Source organism: Megascapheus bottae, chromosome 3 (genome assembly GCF_031878675.1).
Source record: "Megascapheus bottae isolate mThoBot1 chromosome 3, mThoBot2.hap1, whole genome shotgun sequence".
Classification (NCBI taxonomy): domain Eukaryota; kingdom Metazoa; phylum Chordata; class Mammalia; order Rodentia; family Geomyidae; genus Megascapheus; species Megascapheus bottae.
The window spans coordinates 64,859,550-64,874,094 of NC_143511.1; the positions used below are offsets into that span (position 1 = coordinate 64,859,550).

At 38.9% G+C, this 14,545-nt stretch overlaps 1 protein-coding gene across 1 annotated transcript in view; it reads left to right on the top strand.

Moving 5' to 3' along the window:
• The window catches only part of Plppr1 (phospholipid phosphatase related 1), a 228,986-nt gene that overhangs the window by 176,848 nt on the left and 37,593 nt on the right, over window positions 1-14,545 (top strand). Inside the window, exon 3 of the mRNA XM_090329153.1 lies at window positions 8,799-8,987. Within this exon, the coding sequence (XP_090185279.1) occupies window positions 8,799-8,987 (189 nt within the window). The remainder of the gene's footprint in view (window positions 1-8,798; window positions 8,988-14,545) is intronic.

Genomic DNA, 14,545 nt, shown 5'->3' on the forward strand with positions numbered 1-14,545 from the left:
TAGTAGGATGTGGAGCTTGAAAAGGACAGTGGCAGAAGTAGCACTGTGGCTTAACAGGTAGGGTGGTAGCCTTGAGCTGAAGAGCTCTATGACAACACCCAGGCCCAGAGATCAACCTCATGACAGACAAAAAAGCGGGGGGGCATTAGCAGTAGGCATAAGAAAGATGGGGTAGGGGGAAATGGGGACAAAAACATGAGAAAGGGTAGCAATATTTGTGAAGTAATGTACCTTCTATCTGGTGAATATAATGTAACCCTTCTATTAATTACAGTAAAAATATATTAAAAAAAGAAAGATGGGGTGAACACAAGGGGGCAGGTGAGTACAGATGGACAATCAAACATGAACATGTATGGTGCAAGTTAGCGGAAGGAGGTAAAGATGGCATTGAGAGTTCTATCCTGTGAGGCAGAGAGGATGAAGAATTCAAGAGAAACTGCATCTGGCAGAGGAAAGAAATGTTGGGTTCCCTTATAGGTATGTGGCGTTTGCAATGTCTGTGAGCAGCACTATGTTGCTGGGCAGAGGAACACACAGACCTGAGATATAAGAATGGACACAATGGAAAGAAAGGAGATGTTCCAAGAGGAGAACAAATGACAAGGAGTTTAAGGAGAGAACCTTGGAGGGCACCACCACTTCTAAACCAGGCCCAAGAAGAGGAAAAAGTAAAGCAGATTGAGAAAAAGGGAGAAACATCATATATAGAATGTAGTGTTGGTTATAGAATTAGGAAAATAGATTAGTAGCCCAGTGCCAGAGGCTCACATCTGTAATCCAAGCTACTCCAGAGGCTGAGACCTGGAAAACTGAGGTTTGAAGCCTGGAAATCTGCAAGGCTCCATCTTCAATTAACCAACAAAAATGCTGGACTGGAGGTATGCCTTCAGTGGCAGAGTGTCAGTTATGAGCAAGAATATGAGGTTTTGAACTCAAACTCAAGTACTGGCAGGAGAGACAGACAGACAGACAATGGGAAGAGCACAGTCAATCTCTCACACCAAAGGCATGTGGAAGAGGAAATGGGTTTTTAAAAACAAGAGAAAGAACCATAGCCCTTACCAAGCACAAAGTTCACTATGCAATTTTGCATAGGTCATCTAATTCTGTTAACAATAGGTTGTATGTGTATGTGTGTGTAGCAGAATAGTTAAATAGCACAAGAAATTCAGATCCCAGGTCTACCCATCTACTAGTTTTGTGAGTGAAGATAAGTTTCCTCTTTATTAGATGAGGATGGCTGATTGCAGCTCACAGGGTATCATAGAAAAAAACTTTAAAGTTATGTAGTTGGCTATATAGCCAATGAGTGAGACTCTTATAGACGTTCCTTTTACCCTATTTTCATGAGATTGTTCATTGCCACAGAAAGCCAAATAAATCAAAAGATCATGACTTAAAAATAATCTGGCCGGCGCAGTGGCTCATGCCTGTAGTCCTAGCTACTCAAGAGGCTGAGATCGAAGGATCAAGGTTCAAAGCCAGCTGGGACACAAAGGGATCATAAGACTCTTATCCCCCATTAACCTCTAGAAAACAGAAAGTGGAGACTGGCTCAAGGGTAGGGTGATAGCCTTGAGCTAAAAAGCTCAAGGACAGTGCCCAGGCCAAGTTCAAGCCCCATGACCCATAAGAAAAAAAAATCTGTAAATAGTTATACAAAGGGTTTTAATTCAACATGTCAGTTTATGAATACAATGAATCTTGACAGTTTTTGAAACAGCTGAATATTTCCAAAGTCTGCATGAAGTAGGTACAGAGTATTAGTTGAATATATACAGTCTCACTCCATGGTTGTTCTTAAAGAAGAAAGAATGAATTTTAATATATACAGAGATCCACTTTTGGTGCCTCAGTATTCCCGAGAGGATGTATTTCTTAACTATTGCTTAATAACCTGCTAATATAGAGAGGCATGTCTACATTTAACCAGCCAGGAGTTTGCTAGGAGAGTAGTATAACTGGTTCATATTACAAATGAAGAAACTGAGACACAAGAATTTATGTCATACAGCTGCAGCAGAGCTGTTTTTCAGTGACAACAAACAGGCTAGCCTACACTCAAACTTTTGCTATGATCTCATTCTCAAGTTTAGCCTAGACTGAATCAGAATGCCCACTATTTCCATTTTATCTCAGAGTTGTTTTTGTGACTTTTGCCAATATTGTGTGTGTGTGTGTGTGTGTGTGTGATATGAGGATCAAAAACTTAGAACCTTTTGAATGCTAGCGTTCGAAACCTCTATAGATAAGATATCCCTAGCCCATATTAAATATTTATTGAATGGGTTTGAGATCTTATATAAAGAATAGCACCATTGCGCATCCATCAAGTCAGTACCAATTCACATCCTTCATGAGAATGCCAAGGTCCTTGTGACTTTCCTGGTCACAATATCAGAAGCCTGGTACTTATCCTTAACTATCAGTTTGTTTGTTTGTTTTTAATCTTATAGATACTGTGAAATGTGTAACAGATTCATGTCTGTGTATCATATTGACTGTTAGATGTCTTACACTGAAGGATAATTCTTTTTTATTGTTTTATTTTATTTTATTTTTATTGACGGGGTCATGTACAGAGGGTTGCAGTTAGATTTGCCAGGCGGTAGGTGCATTGTTTCTCACACATTGATACCCCTCTCATGTTTTTGTCCCCATTTCTCTCCCCCAACCCCCACCCAATGATGTTGTTTTCCCTCCCTTCACTTTCCTAACTGAAGGATAATTCTTGTCTTTATTGTATGTCAGCCTGCTAATTCCTTTTTTTTTCTTTATAATACTGTACGTTTTTGTGCTGCAGTCAGGAATGACCACTTTTGGGATTTTATATGTATACACTGTCTTTAATTCCTTACCCCATCGTTCATACCACAGACCACAACACAGGAACTGCTTCAGAGGCTTAAACCAATTCCTTTAAGAATAGCCTATAAGTTATATGATACACAAGTGATTACAATAAAAATGTTGTAAATGAACACATATGTGTGATACAAATTTATACATATAAACTCCATTTTATGTACTCTATTCAGCCTGCTAATTTCTTTTCTGATTCTCTTCCAACTTCTTGCTGATGCTGGCTTGCTTTATTTGGTGACAGTTGATATAGCTCTGTGTGGAACAAAGTGAGAAAATGCAAATGTGCCTCCTTGCATCTTTATGAGACAGTTATTATTCACTTTCATACAGAGGAAGGAGCTGACCCTCAAAGCCATTTAAATGAAATATCCAAATATGTTCCACATAGTTTAGCATTTAATAGTGTGCTGACCCATTTATAATGTGATTTCCTCAGGCCACATAAATTTTTGTGGAGAGATATATTTAATAATCCCAGGTTCATCCCTATGAATTATGTGAAATTTCAAGCAATTTCTCTGTACTTTTTTTATTTATCTGTGAAGTAGAAATGATAAGATGCCTATCCTATAGAATGACTGAGTTAATTTTTAAGTTAGTATGGCCATATATGACTATAAGCTCAGCTACTTAAGAAGCTGAAGCAGAAGGATTGCTTGAACCCAGGAGCACCAAGCTAACATGAGGAAAATCCTGGCACATTCAACACTAAAGAGTTAATTTCTATAAAGCACTTAGAACCATTTTCAGGGTACATATATGTAGTATACTTATACCATCTCCTTTTTCTTTTCCTTATCTTCCTGTCTTCCTCCTCCCTCTTGGCTCATGTTATCAATTTTCCAGCCTTTCTCAAAGGATCACACTAACTCTAAGTTGCAAAAAGGCTCACTCTACATTTTCTCACATTCCCTTCCAACTTATTCAATTGGTCTCAACCCTGGAGCACAGATACAGTTGGCACTTCGTTTCTGATTCTGTGAGGCAAGAGCCACACTTCATGCATTGTCTTACCTTGGATTGTACTAGGGAAGTGAGGGCTACTGAGAGTCCCTAGGCCTGGATTTCCTCCCACAGTCATAATTGCCTCGGTCACACTGACATCGTCAACCCTACTACTCAGTCCCACACAGCCTCACCATCTGCTCGTGTGACAGCAACATGATGGCCTCCCTCCATGCATTCCTAAATGAGGTTGTGAAGGAACCAGAGATGGTGAGTATGCCAGCTGGACTCAGTGACACAAACCTAGACACAGATGAATCATGACCCAAGAAGGGAGGAAGAGAAAGTTTTCAGATGGCTAATTGTGTGATATCATTGGTGCAATGGGCACACCTCTTCGCTCATGGGCATGAATGGAAAATCCATTTATTTTGTTTCTCTTCTTCCACTGATGACAACATACTTTTTTTGTTTTTTACTGTAAAAATCATCAAAGAATATTCAATTAGAAAAGAAGTTGTTCTGTTTTTTTGCCTCTTTGCATCTCTGAATGGTATTGGATATTCCTGGGAGTTGGCAAATTGCAGAAAAGGGGTTCCAGGCAGCTCAGAAGAAGAAAGAGCCAAGGCAAGTTGCCTTGCATTGTGCATCAGTACAAGCTGCTCACATCCCCACCCATCTCTATCACTCTGAGATTTTTCTGGGTTTTTTAGTTGTTCTCTAATGTACAGTACCGCAATTGTTTTGCGTATTTGTTCCTTTCTCTCTGCTGTTTCTAGGATTAAGTCTTTTCCAGATTTGTTCCATGGGTTTCACAGTTACGCAGAAGATGATGTTGTCTCTTGGTTACCACTCATGGTGCTGCTGAGATGGTTGTCATTTATGTTAAGCCATCTCTGTATTTTAAGCTCTTATTCCTTACTCTTGTTATGGATATACCTTTCTACATTCGTTTCCTTTGCTTTTACATTTCTTTTTAAATAGAAGTCACATAGGTGTTCAGTAAGATGGAACCTGCTTCCTCTGCTAGCTAGATGCTAGTCTTGCTTATGGTTTCTTTTTTATCTAAAATGCCTCCTCTCCCAGATTCTGCCTGTTCCCCAGGCAGCTGTCTCCTACCAGCTGATGAAGTGAGGCTAGAAATGTGCTTCCAGCCACATGGAGGGGATGGATGCATGCAGAAACTTCACATCGATCCTGTGCAGATAGAGACAGATCCAGAGGCAGAGTCCCCAAACTGCTGAAATCCCAGCATCATCTCATTTCTAAAGCACTCAAGGCAGCTGGCTAGGTTTCATCCCACCAGGCCAACTCATTTGAGCAGTCAGGCACCAAAACTCCTTCGTCCGGATTTTGTGAGCCAGTTGGGGATAAGAGCACCATCCGGAGGAAGAACTGTGGAGCACCTATCTCTTAGCCTTGTAAGAAACCTAATTATCCATGATTCCTCCCTGATGCAATCATTGAAACAAAGTCGTGAAACAGGAGAGGTGGCTGGCATGAAGTTCGCTGATTTGTACATCATATCAATGAACAAAATCTGGAGAAATAACATGGGAAGATTTTTTATTAAAGAATTTATTAACATTGATTTTTACATCATATTTCAAATGACGTGTTTAACAAACAAGTGTTCAAGAAGGGAATCTCTATAGACAATCACTGGCACTTAGTTTTTAGAACATAATCAAAATTAGGCTAAAGGTTTATATATCATAGATACATATAAATTTATGTAATAGAACATTATGTCTATAGAGTCATAAGTTTTTATGTCTATGTAGTTGTGCTTATATTTCCAATACCATGTCCATAGCATTGGGTATGCAAATATTGAGTCCTCACTCTTGTACTGTTTGGACCTAATAGCCACATATCAAGGAAACCATGTGCCTTTTGTTCCTTTGGTCTTGACTTGTCTCACTCAACATGATTCACACTAGATTCATCCATTTCCTTGTCTGTTGGCTATGTAGAATTCCATTGTGTGTATACATATATATATATATATGTATGTATGTATACCACATTTTCTGTATCCATTCATCTGCAGTTGGGCATCTGGATTGTTTCCATCACCTGGCTATTGTGAATAGTGCAGAGATGAACATAGCTGAGCAGGTGTCCTTATCATATCTTGGGTTATGATGTTCAGGGTACATAGATGCCCAGAAGTGGTATGGCGGGATCATAGGGAAGGTCTATTTTCAGTTCTTTAAGAAACCTCCACACTGCTTTCCAGAGTGGCTGAACTAGTTTACAATCCCACTAGCAGTGTGGTAAGGTTCCTTTTTCTCCACAACCTCGCCAGCAACCGCCATTGTCTGAGTTCAAAATCTTGGCCATTCTTGTTGGGGTAAGGTGGTAGCTTAAGGTTGTTTTTATTTGTATTTCCTTTATGACCATGGATGATGAGCATTTTCTCATATGCTTTTCTGCCATTTTAATCTCTTCTTCTGATAAGTCTCTCTTTAGTTCCCTTGCCCATTTAGTGATTGGTTTGTTGGGTTTGGGGGTGGGGTTAGTTTCTTGAGTTCCCTGTAGATACTGGATATTAAGTATTTGTCAGATGTATTATTGGTAAATATCTTTTCCCAGTTGCTTGGCTGTCTCTCTACTTTAGTGGCTATGCTTTTATCTGTGCAGAAACTTTTTATTTTTAGGTAGTCCCATTTGTCGAGTCTCTCTCCAATCTGTTGTGATCCTGGGATTCTGTTCAGCAGTCTTTTGCCTGTGCCTATGAGTTCCAGTGTCTCTCCTACTCTATCGGATAGCAGTTTCATGGTTTCTGGTCTGACATTGAGGTCTTTGATCCACTTTGAGTTAATGCTTGTGCATGGTGAAAGGCTAGGGTCAATATTTAGTTTTCTGCATGTGGCTGCCCAGTTTTGCCAGCACCAATAATTGAATAGGCTGTGTTTGTTCCACTGTATATCTTTGGCTCCTTTGTCCAATACAAGTTGACCATAGGTATATGGTTCTATTTCTGGATCTTCTATTTTGTTCCATTGATCTTCTGGTCTATTTTTGTGCCAATACCATGCTGTTTTTGTTATTATGGCTCTATACTAGAGTTTGAAGTCTGGTATTATAATACCACCTGCATTGCTCTTTTTGCCTAGAATTGTTTTGGGTATTCTAGGAATTTTCTTGTTCCATACGAACCTTTGGATTGTATCTTCTATTTCAGTAAAGAATGTCTTTGGGATTTTGATGGGGATTGCATCGAATTTGTATATCAATTTTGGCAGTATAGCCATTTTCACTATGTTGGTTCTCCCTAGCCATGAGCATGGAATGTCTTTCCATTTCCTAGTATCCTCTTTAAATTCTTTTGTTAGGCTTTTATAGTTCTCATTAAATAATTCCATCCTTGGTTAAGTTAATTCCTAAGTATTTTATTCTTTTGCAAGTTATTGCGAATGGGATCATTTTCTTGATTTGGCCTTCTGTTTGTGTATTGTTGGTGTACAAGTAGGCTATTGACTTCTGAAGGTTGATTTTGTATCCTGCCACTTTGCTAGTTTATTAATTCTAGGAGTTTGGGAGTGAAGCTTGTTGGGTCACTCAAGTAGAGGATCATGTCACATGGGAAGTTTTGATAGAAAAGACACTGTGGAATCCCTTGGTAGCAAATGTGGGATATAAGAAGAATAATCTGTGTAGGGCTGAAACACGTCATATAAATATGAAGTGGAGCCCAGACCCTGAGTTCAAGGCCCAGGACTGGCGGAAAAAAAAAAAAACATGAACATGAAGTGAAGGGGAATATGGTTTAAGTCATATAAACATGAAGTGGAGGGGAATATGGTTTACTATCTACCTGAGTAAAAGACCTTTACATCAAAGGTTACGAGTTTGTACTGACATTGTAAGGAGGAAATGTGAAAAGCTTTTGCATTGAAAAAGAAAATCGGTGGCAATGTGGCCAATGAGCATGATAAGGCAGGAGGATCATGAGTTAAAGACCAACCTGGGTTATATTTTAGACTAGGTGCTGGTGGCTCATGCCTCCTAGCTACACAGGAGGCTAAGATTTGAGGATCATAGTTCAAAGCCAGCCCAGACAGGAAGGTCCATGCGACTATTATCTCTTATCTCCAATTACTCGGTACCACATACATAGCAAAAAGCCAGAAATGGTGCCGTGGCTCAAGTGATAGAGCCTTAGCCTTGAGAAAGCCCAAGGACAGTGCCTGGGCCCTCAGTTCAAGCCCCTGGACTGGCTAAAAAATAAAAAGGGTGGGGGAAGTCATATAAAGAATTAAAAAGAGACGGTTGGGAGTTTGGCCTAGTGGCAGAGTGCTTGCCTAGCATGCATGAAGACCTGGGTTCGATTCTTTGGTACCACATACATAGAAAAAAGATGGAAGTGGTGCTGAGGCTCAAGTGGTAGAGCTCTAGCCTTGAGAAAGCCCAAGGACAGTGCTCAGGCCCTGAGATCAAGCCCAGGACTGGCAAAAAAATAAATAAATAATAAAAATAAAAAAGGAGGAAATTGGAAAGGGTGGAGAACTGTCTTAATTCAAATTAAGGAAAATGATGCCTTTACTTCTGGTAAGGTAGAGTCACAGAGGTACCCTCCCAGAAGATGTGCTGGCTCCAGAAGTATGTTGGAATGAGCAGGTTGTTCAGGCTATGTGCTTCTGGTTTCTCATCTCTGTTCTGTACAGAAATGTTGCCTTGGTTTCTATGTATCCACTGAGAATGTAGCAGCAGACCCTGGGTCTCTCCACAAGCCTTGCTGTGATCTGCTTTTCAGATGGGCGCTGCATATTATTTGCTGGAAGTTTTCTGTAACAGATGTTACCAGGCAGAAAAGCAAGCACAGGCTCCCGGAGTCTAGAGTATGCTGCACCAGGCACACACGCACCCACATACACTTGCCAATACTAACACTGGGTGATGGAGGGAGTGTGCTCGAAGGGGTGAGCCTTGTTCCCAAGCTCTGCTAACGCCTGTGTGGGGCCATGCTGTATTTTCAGCTTGTCATCATGGCTGGGACAGTGCTGCTTGCCTACTACTTCGAATGCACTGACACTTTCCAGGTGCATATCCAAGGATTCTTCTGTCAGGATGGGGACTTAATGAAGCCTTACCCAGGGACAGAGGAAGAAAGCTTCATCACTCCACTGGTGCTCTATTGTGTGCTGGCTGCCACCCCAACTGCTATTGTAAGTATAGAAAGAGACTTCCTGCTTCATTGTCAGATACCAGAGCCTCTTTCCTGTTCTGCTTTTTCTCCTCTTTCCCCTCTTTTTGTACTCACCAGCAATCTGATCAATGGGATTCTGTTTCAACCAAGCAGAGTAAATAGAGCTCTGCATAAAAACTCATTGAACTAGGTCTCGTATTTTGTAGGGTTTTTATTAAATTTTAACATCTGAATTTAAAATATACATTTATATTTCTATGATTTGAATATATAGGCATGTATATTTATGTGTATGTTATATATTTGACATAATATATAAAATATATTAACTGGTATAAATATATATAACTGGTATATAATTAAATATATGTTTATGTGAGTATATATGAGTGTTTTTTTATAAGCAAATGTGTCTTAAGTCAATAGGAATGACTACCTGAAATATTAAGTACCTCTGTTCTATGCTCCTGAAAAAACAAACAAACAAACAAACAACTAGTGATTGGGTACATTCAGGGGAAAGCTTGACAGAAAGTGCTGGCTTGGCATAAAAAATTGGATCATGATAGAATAAATTCCACCTAGCTGCTATGTCCTAGTTTTGATTGACTTTCCAGAGAGGCCAGAGGTGCAGGAAATCTCCCTACCCAAAGGTTGCTGTTACTCAGCAATAGTTGTCATTGTTGATTCTCATTCTGTCCACATTCCATCACATTCAACTCCATTGAAACTTTTGCTTCTTTTGTTTCATTTTGTCTGATGAAGCAAAAAGAAAAAAAATGGCAAGACAATCCTGTAGGAAATATCTAATTTCTAAGTGACTTAACACTTAGATATACTTATTTCAAAAATGATAGGTCATGGAAATTTTCTAAAGTAGTAATTTCTATAGATAAACATACAACAGGACCTAGTGAAGTCTCAGTTACCATTCTGTCCTTTCCCCAGCCCTTTCTCATATCTCCTTCTGTATGGCCTTTACTTTGTTTATAGGGGTCTAAATACTGAAGTGCATACTGAGCAATGTCCAATGTATATTTCCATTTTCCTGGCTTAAAGGAAATATATATATACATATATACATATAATTTTGAGAAGTAATGAAAACATTATGGTCAGAGTACTTTACTCTATTTGGATCATTTATTCCAAGCTTAACAGTGTTCCATCTTAAATAGTGAAACTATGCGATAGGGACTAAGTGCAGCAATAATAAGCTGAACCATGATGTTTCAGAGTGGTTAAATGCACAAGCTTTATCGTCCAATATATCTACCTTTATATCCTGGTTGTGTGACTTTGGGCAGGTCACCTCCCATACTTTGTATAGGAGGAGAATTGTCATGAGACTTAGAAATGCGTGTGTGTGGTAGTTTACATCTACTCAGTCTTAGATCATTAATGGAAAGTCTTCTCCAGGCTACAACTTTGAATACTATCTCTACCTTTGATTTATGTCCCCAGACATGGCATTGAGCTGCAGACCAAATGATCTAAGGGGAAAGATACACAAAATATTAAGAATCTTCAGTTCCTCTGGAGCTGTTGATTATGAAACCATGATTCAACTTTTCAGTTCCTGCTTCTCTGGATGAAACTATGACCCATAATATTAACAAGCCTCCAAACATGTGCTTAGGATTAGCCCATAAGTAAGGGTAGTAAAAAGGAAATTGCATAATTTACATATATTCTTCAGTCTTCATCTGACTGATTCTCACAACAGTCCAGTGAAATTGAAAAGGGACATTCCAAAGAAAACGTGTGTCATCCAACACACTTTATTTTTTAGTTGAAAACATTGAGACTCAAATTGGACAAATAATTTGGTGAGGGTTCCTCACAGTTCTATGCACAGTTGGTAAAGAGCCACCCATTTGGTTCCACATTTATTTCCCTCCTAGAAAAGGCATATTTCTAGGAACTAGGGCTGATCATAACAGATGAGTTAATGGCAGAGAGTGGTGGTGTGTCCTTGAAACCCTGCTTCATCTATCCTAAGACTTATAAATAAAAAGTGAGATGAAACAGGGCAAGAAGCAGAACTCTTCTTGTATTCAGGAAAATTTCCTGGAAGCAAGGAATTACTTTTACTCCTGCTCCCATCACACCAAGGTATAGCTTATTCAAGAGCAGCCTTTGTTGAACCAGTAGTGGCTCATGCATTCCCCAGTGTTTTCCTCAGCACACACCCCTACTTCACAGCATGAACCCTTTCTTGTTCTTACCATGTCATCAGCTTCCTCAGACTCTTTCTAACTTGAGAGGAGGGGCCCCACACACCTCTGCCTGTGGTAATTGTATGATTTCTGGTAGGTTGTGGTCCCTCCGTGGATTCAATTTCTTCATCTTTATACCAAAGAAAGGGTGAGGCTAAATGATTTCCAACATTCTTCCAGTTCTCAGATTCTATGGGAATGAAAGAAGAAAAAAAAAGAACATTCTGAATGCAAGTCTTTACATATGGATTCCCAACTCCCACGTCACAGTTTTCTTTTCTCATTTTGTTCTTCTGTACCAAACCAAGTGTTCAACAGAACAACACAGTTGTTTGTGTTTCCCTCCTAAAACTGTTTCCCATTCTCTCTAGAGTATGATGAATGCAGGACTCCTTGGAGATGATAGTGCAGTGCTAACTAATGATAAATTTTAAAAAGTAACTCCACTTGGGTTTGTCCTTGCCTTTCTTGCATCTTCCAGCATTTGACAACGTAAGAACCCATGACCTGGCTTGCTATATAAGCAGCAACAGCCCCATCACAGATGCAGAGCTGCAGAAGGTGGGCATGAGGGGGGGAGACACTGCCATTTGACCTGTCATTTCCTATTTCTCCTTTTCTGCTTTTCTGTCCTAAAATATCAGCATCCGATTGAGATAAAGCCTCTTGGGATAAACTGCATAGGACCAAGGCCACGGAAGTCCTAGATCTGTAGGGAAAGTTTGCATGTGAAATTATCATGTCCTAAACTGTTTAGCCAAATGTAGTAACCCTCATACTACCCTGAAATCTGTGCTATGACTAACTGAAAATTAGGGATAACTGCTGCCTTAGACCTTCAGAATAAACTGACACACTCAGAGTTAAGCTACAAAAGCCTGCTTGGATAAGAGGATTTCCTCAGTGGACAATCTGATTTACCCTTATTTTATCTCCATTCCAGAGCCACAAGGCATGAAAAAATAGTTATTAAACCTTTTTTTTGGCCTCACAATGAAGTGACAGGGGAGTATTTAGTATTGAAGTAGCAGAACATTTGACTCCTAGCCCAAGAGAAGTGGAATAGCTTACAGTTTGCATGCCAGTGTGCACAGAGGCATATACAAAACACATCTGCAATTTCCTAGGAAGAGGCGAACACAATTTGATAGAAAAGCATGATTTGAAGAAAATTGTGGAATCATTATTGGGAAGTGTCTCAGCACTAAGCTTATAGGGAATGTAAAAGCACATTGCAGATCACAAAATGAACTCAATAATGCAAATCTTTTGGCTGGCAGACAAGGGCTGCAGCTGTTAGAGCAAAGGGGACATTGTAAGGCCTGTATCCTCTCATCATTTGCCCCTGAACAAGCTCGTCATGAGACTCCTTAACATTCTGTAGTTCACATCTTTTTCCTTTTTGTACATTAATCACATGACTACTTTTTAAAAAATCCTGTGACTACATGTCCTTTGTTGCTTACAATTCACATTTCCTTCTGGAAAAGACAAGTAGATATGCTATTATATTTTGTAGACTTAAACAAAACTTAAACTGAACATTTATTTCCCCATTTCCTGCTCATACTACTTATGAAAGATTCAAAAATCCTTCAAGAGATTGTTTTTGCCGGCCACAATTTCACAGAGAGACATATTGTCCAGCTTCAAGGTGTTCTACATAACATTTGGTGACCAGACCATTGGGTTAAGAACTAGGTAAAATGTTTCTTATAAAGAATATTATTTGCCTGAAAATACATAATGATCAGTTTACTGGAGATTATAATTCATTTCTCTGAAAGAAGTAGTCTGGCTATTTTCTTGTAAATTCCTAAATGGGAAATGTACTCATGTTCCAGAAAAACAAGATATGAGAGGATGCTATTCTTTAAAAATAAATATATACAAACAACAAAAAATAAATATACAATACCAATTTTGTGTCATGCCTTATATAAAGTCTCACTTTAGATGGATGGCTTTCTAAAAACAGGTGACTGTGTCTTTTAGAGTAACTGGTAGGAAGAATCCAGGACTATCTCAGATACTGAATGATGTGATATATAAAATGCCATTATGGCATCATAGTATAGAAGTATTGAAAGTTGAGGTCCAATTTTTATCTTTTTATGATAAAAACAAGAAGTCAAGAACTCTTGAAGCAACCAAAGATCAATAAGTAAGAGAACTGAACTCTTTTGCAGTTTTGAGGCTGTCCCTGGCACTCGTCAGGAAAGAGAAAAACCAAGCATGATGCTGGAAGTCAGGAATAGAGTTTATAGCATTGAAGTTTCTTGGTTCACTTAGTGTGAAGAATCTATGCAACAAAAATCATGTCCTTCTTGAGAATGATAAAGTTCCCAGGAAAATACTAGAAGAATCTAAAAAATCAGATCCTGAGATTTATAAAGTCATTTAGACACTGTGAAGAACAGTTTCAAGAACACCTCTTTTCCACAGTGTCAGAAATAGCTAGAGAGTAAACAAGATTTAGTCCTAGCATCTTCAGTCCTTAAACAACATGAAATGAGAGAGATAATAAGCAATATGACAGCTGTAGAATAAACTGCATCTACTTTGTTTTTTAAGAAAGGTTACTCAGTAAGGGCAAAGTCCTGGCAGAATAAGGGTTAAAGACACCAATATGGCAAGAAATCACAATAGCCTTGGCGATTTTTAATTGACTGGCTGAGATTGAATGCAGTGCAGAGATTTTTAATTTCCCTTGCTAAGCCTTTTGTCAGCTTGTATCATAAACATGAGGATGATAGAGCCCCAGGATATCACATTAAGGACCTTCTAGCCCAAATTCTTTATTTGAAAGATGGAAAGCTGAAGCCAAAGAAACCAGTTTAAGATCAAATACCTGGTTAGGGTTACGTAAAACAGGATGAATCCAATGATTTTTTTTCTACTTCCATGCATAGTCTTGAATAATTAGGCCAACAAATATGCTGACAAGTGAATACAACAAATTGTCAATTAATGTCTACAGATAATTTCTTATACATTTTTAATCTCAATAATGTTTGGATTTAGTATAAAATCATTTTTTAAAAAGTTTACATAAGGTACTTCCTTTTTAATTTTTTTCATTGTATTTTATTGTCAGGATAATGTATAGAGGGGTAAAAGTTACATTTGTCAGGTAATGGTTGATACCCCTTCTCATGTTTTTGTGCCCCTTTTCCCTTCCCCCCCCTCCGAATCGTTTTCCCTTCCCCTCTTTATTTCAAATAAATAAAGTGTATATACAATATACCAGGTAACAGAAGTTTGGCCTGGTTGTAGAGTCCTTGTCTAACCTGCACAAAGACCTGGGGTCAATTCCTCGGTGCCACAAAATAGAAAAAGCAGAAGTGGTGCTGTGGCT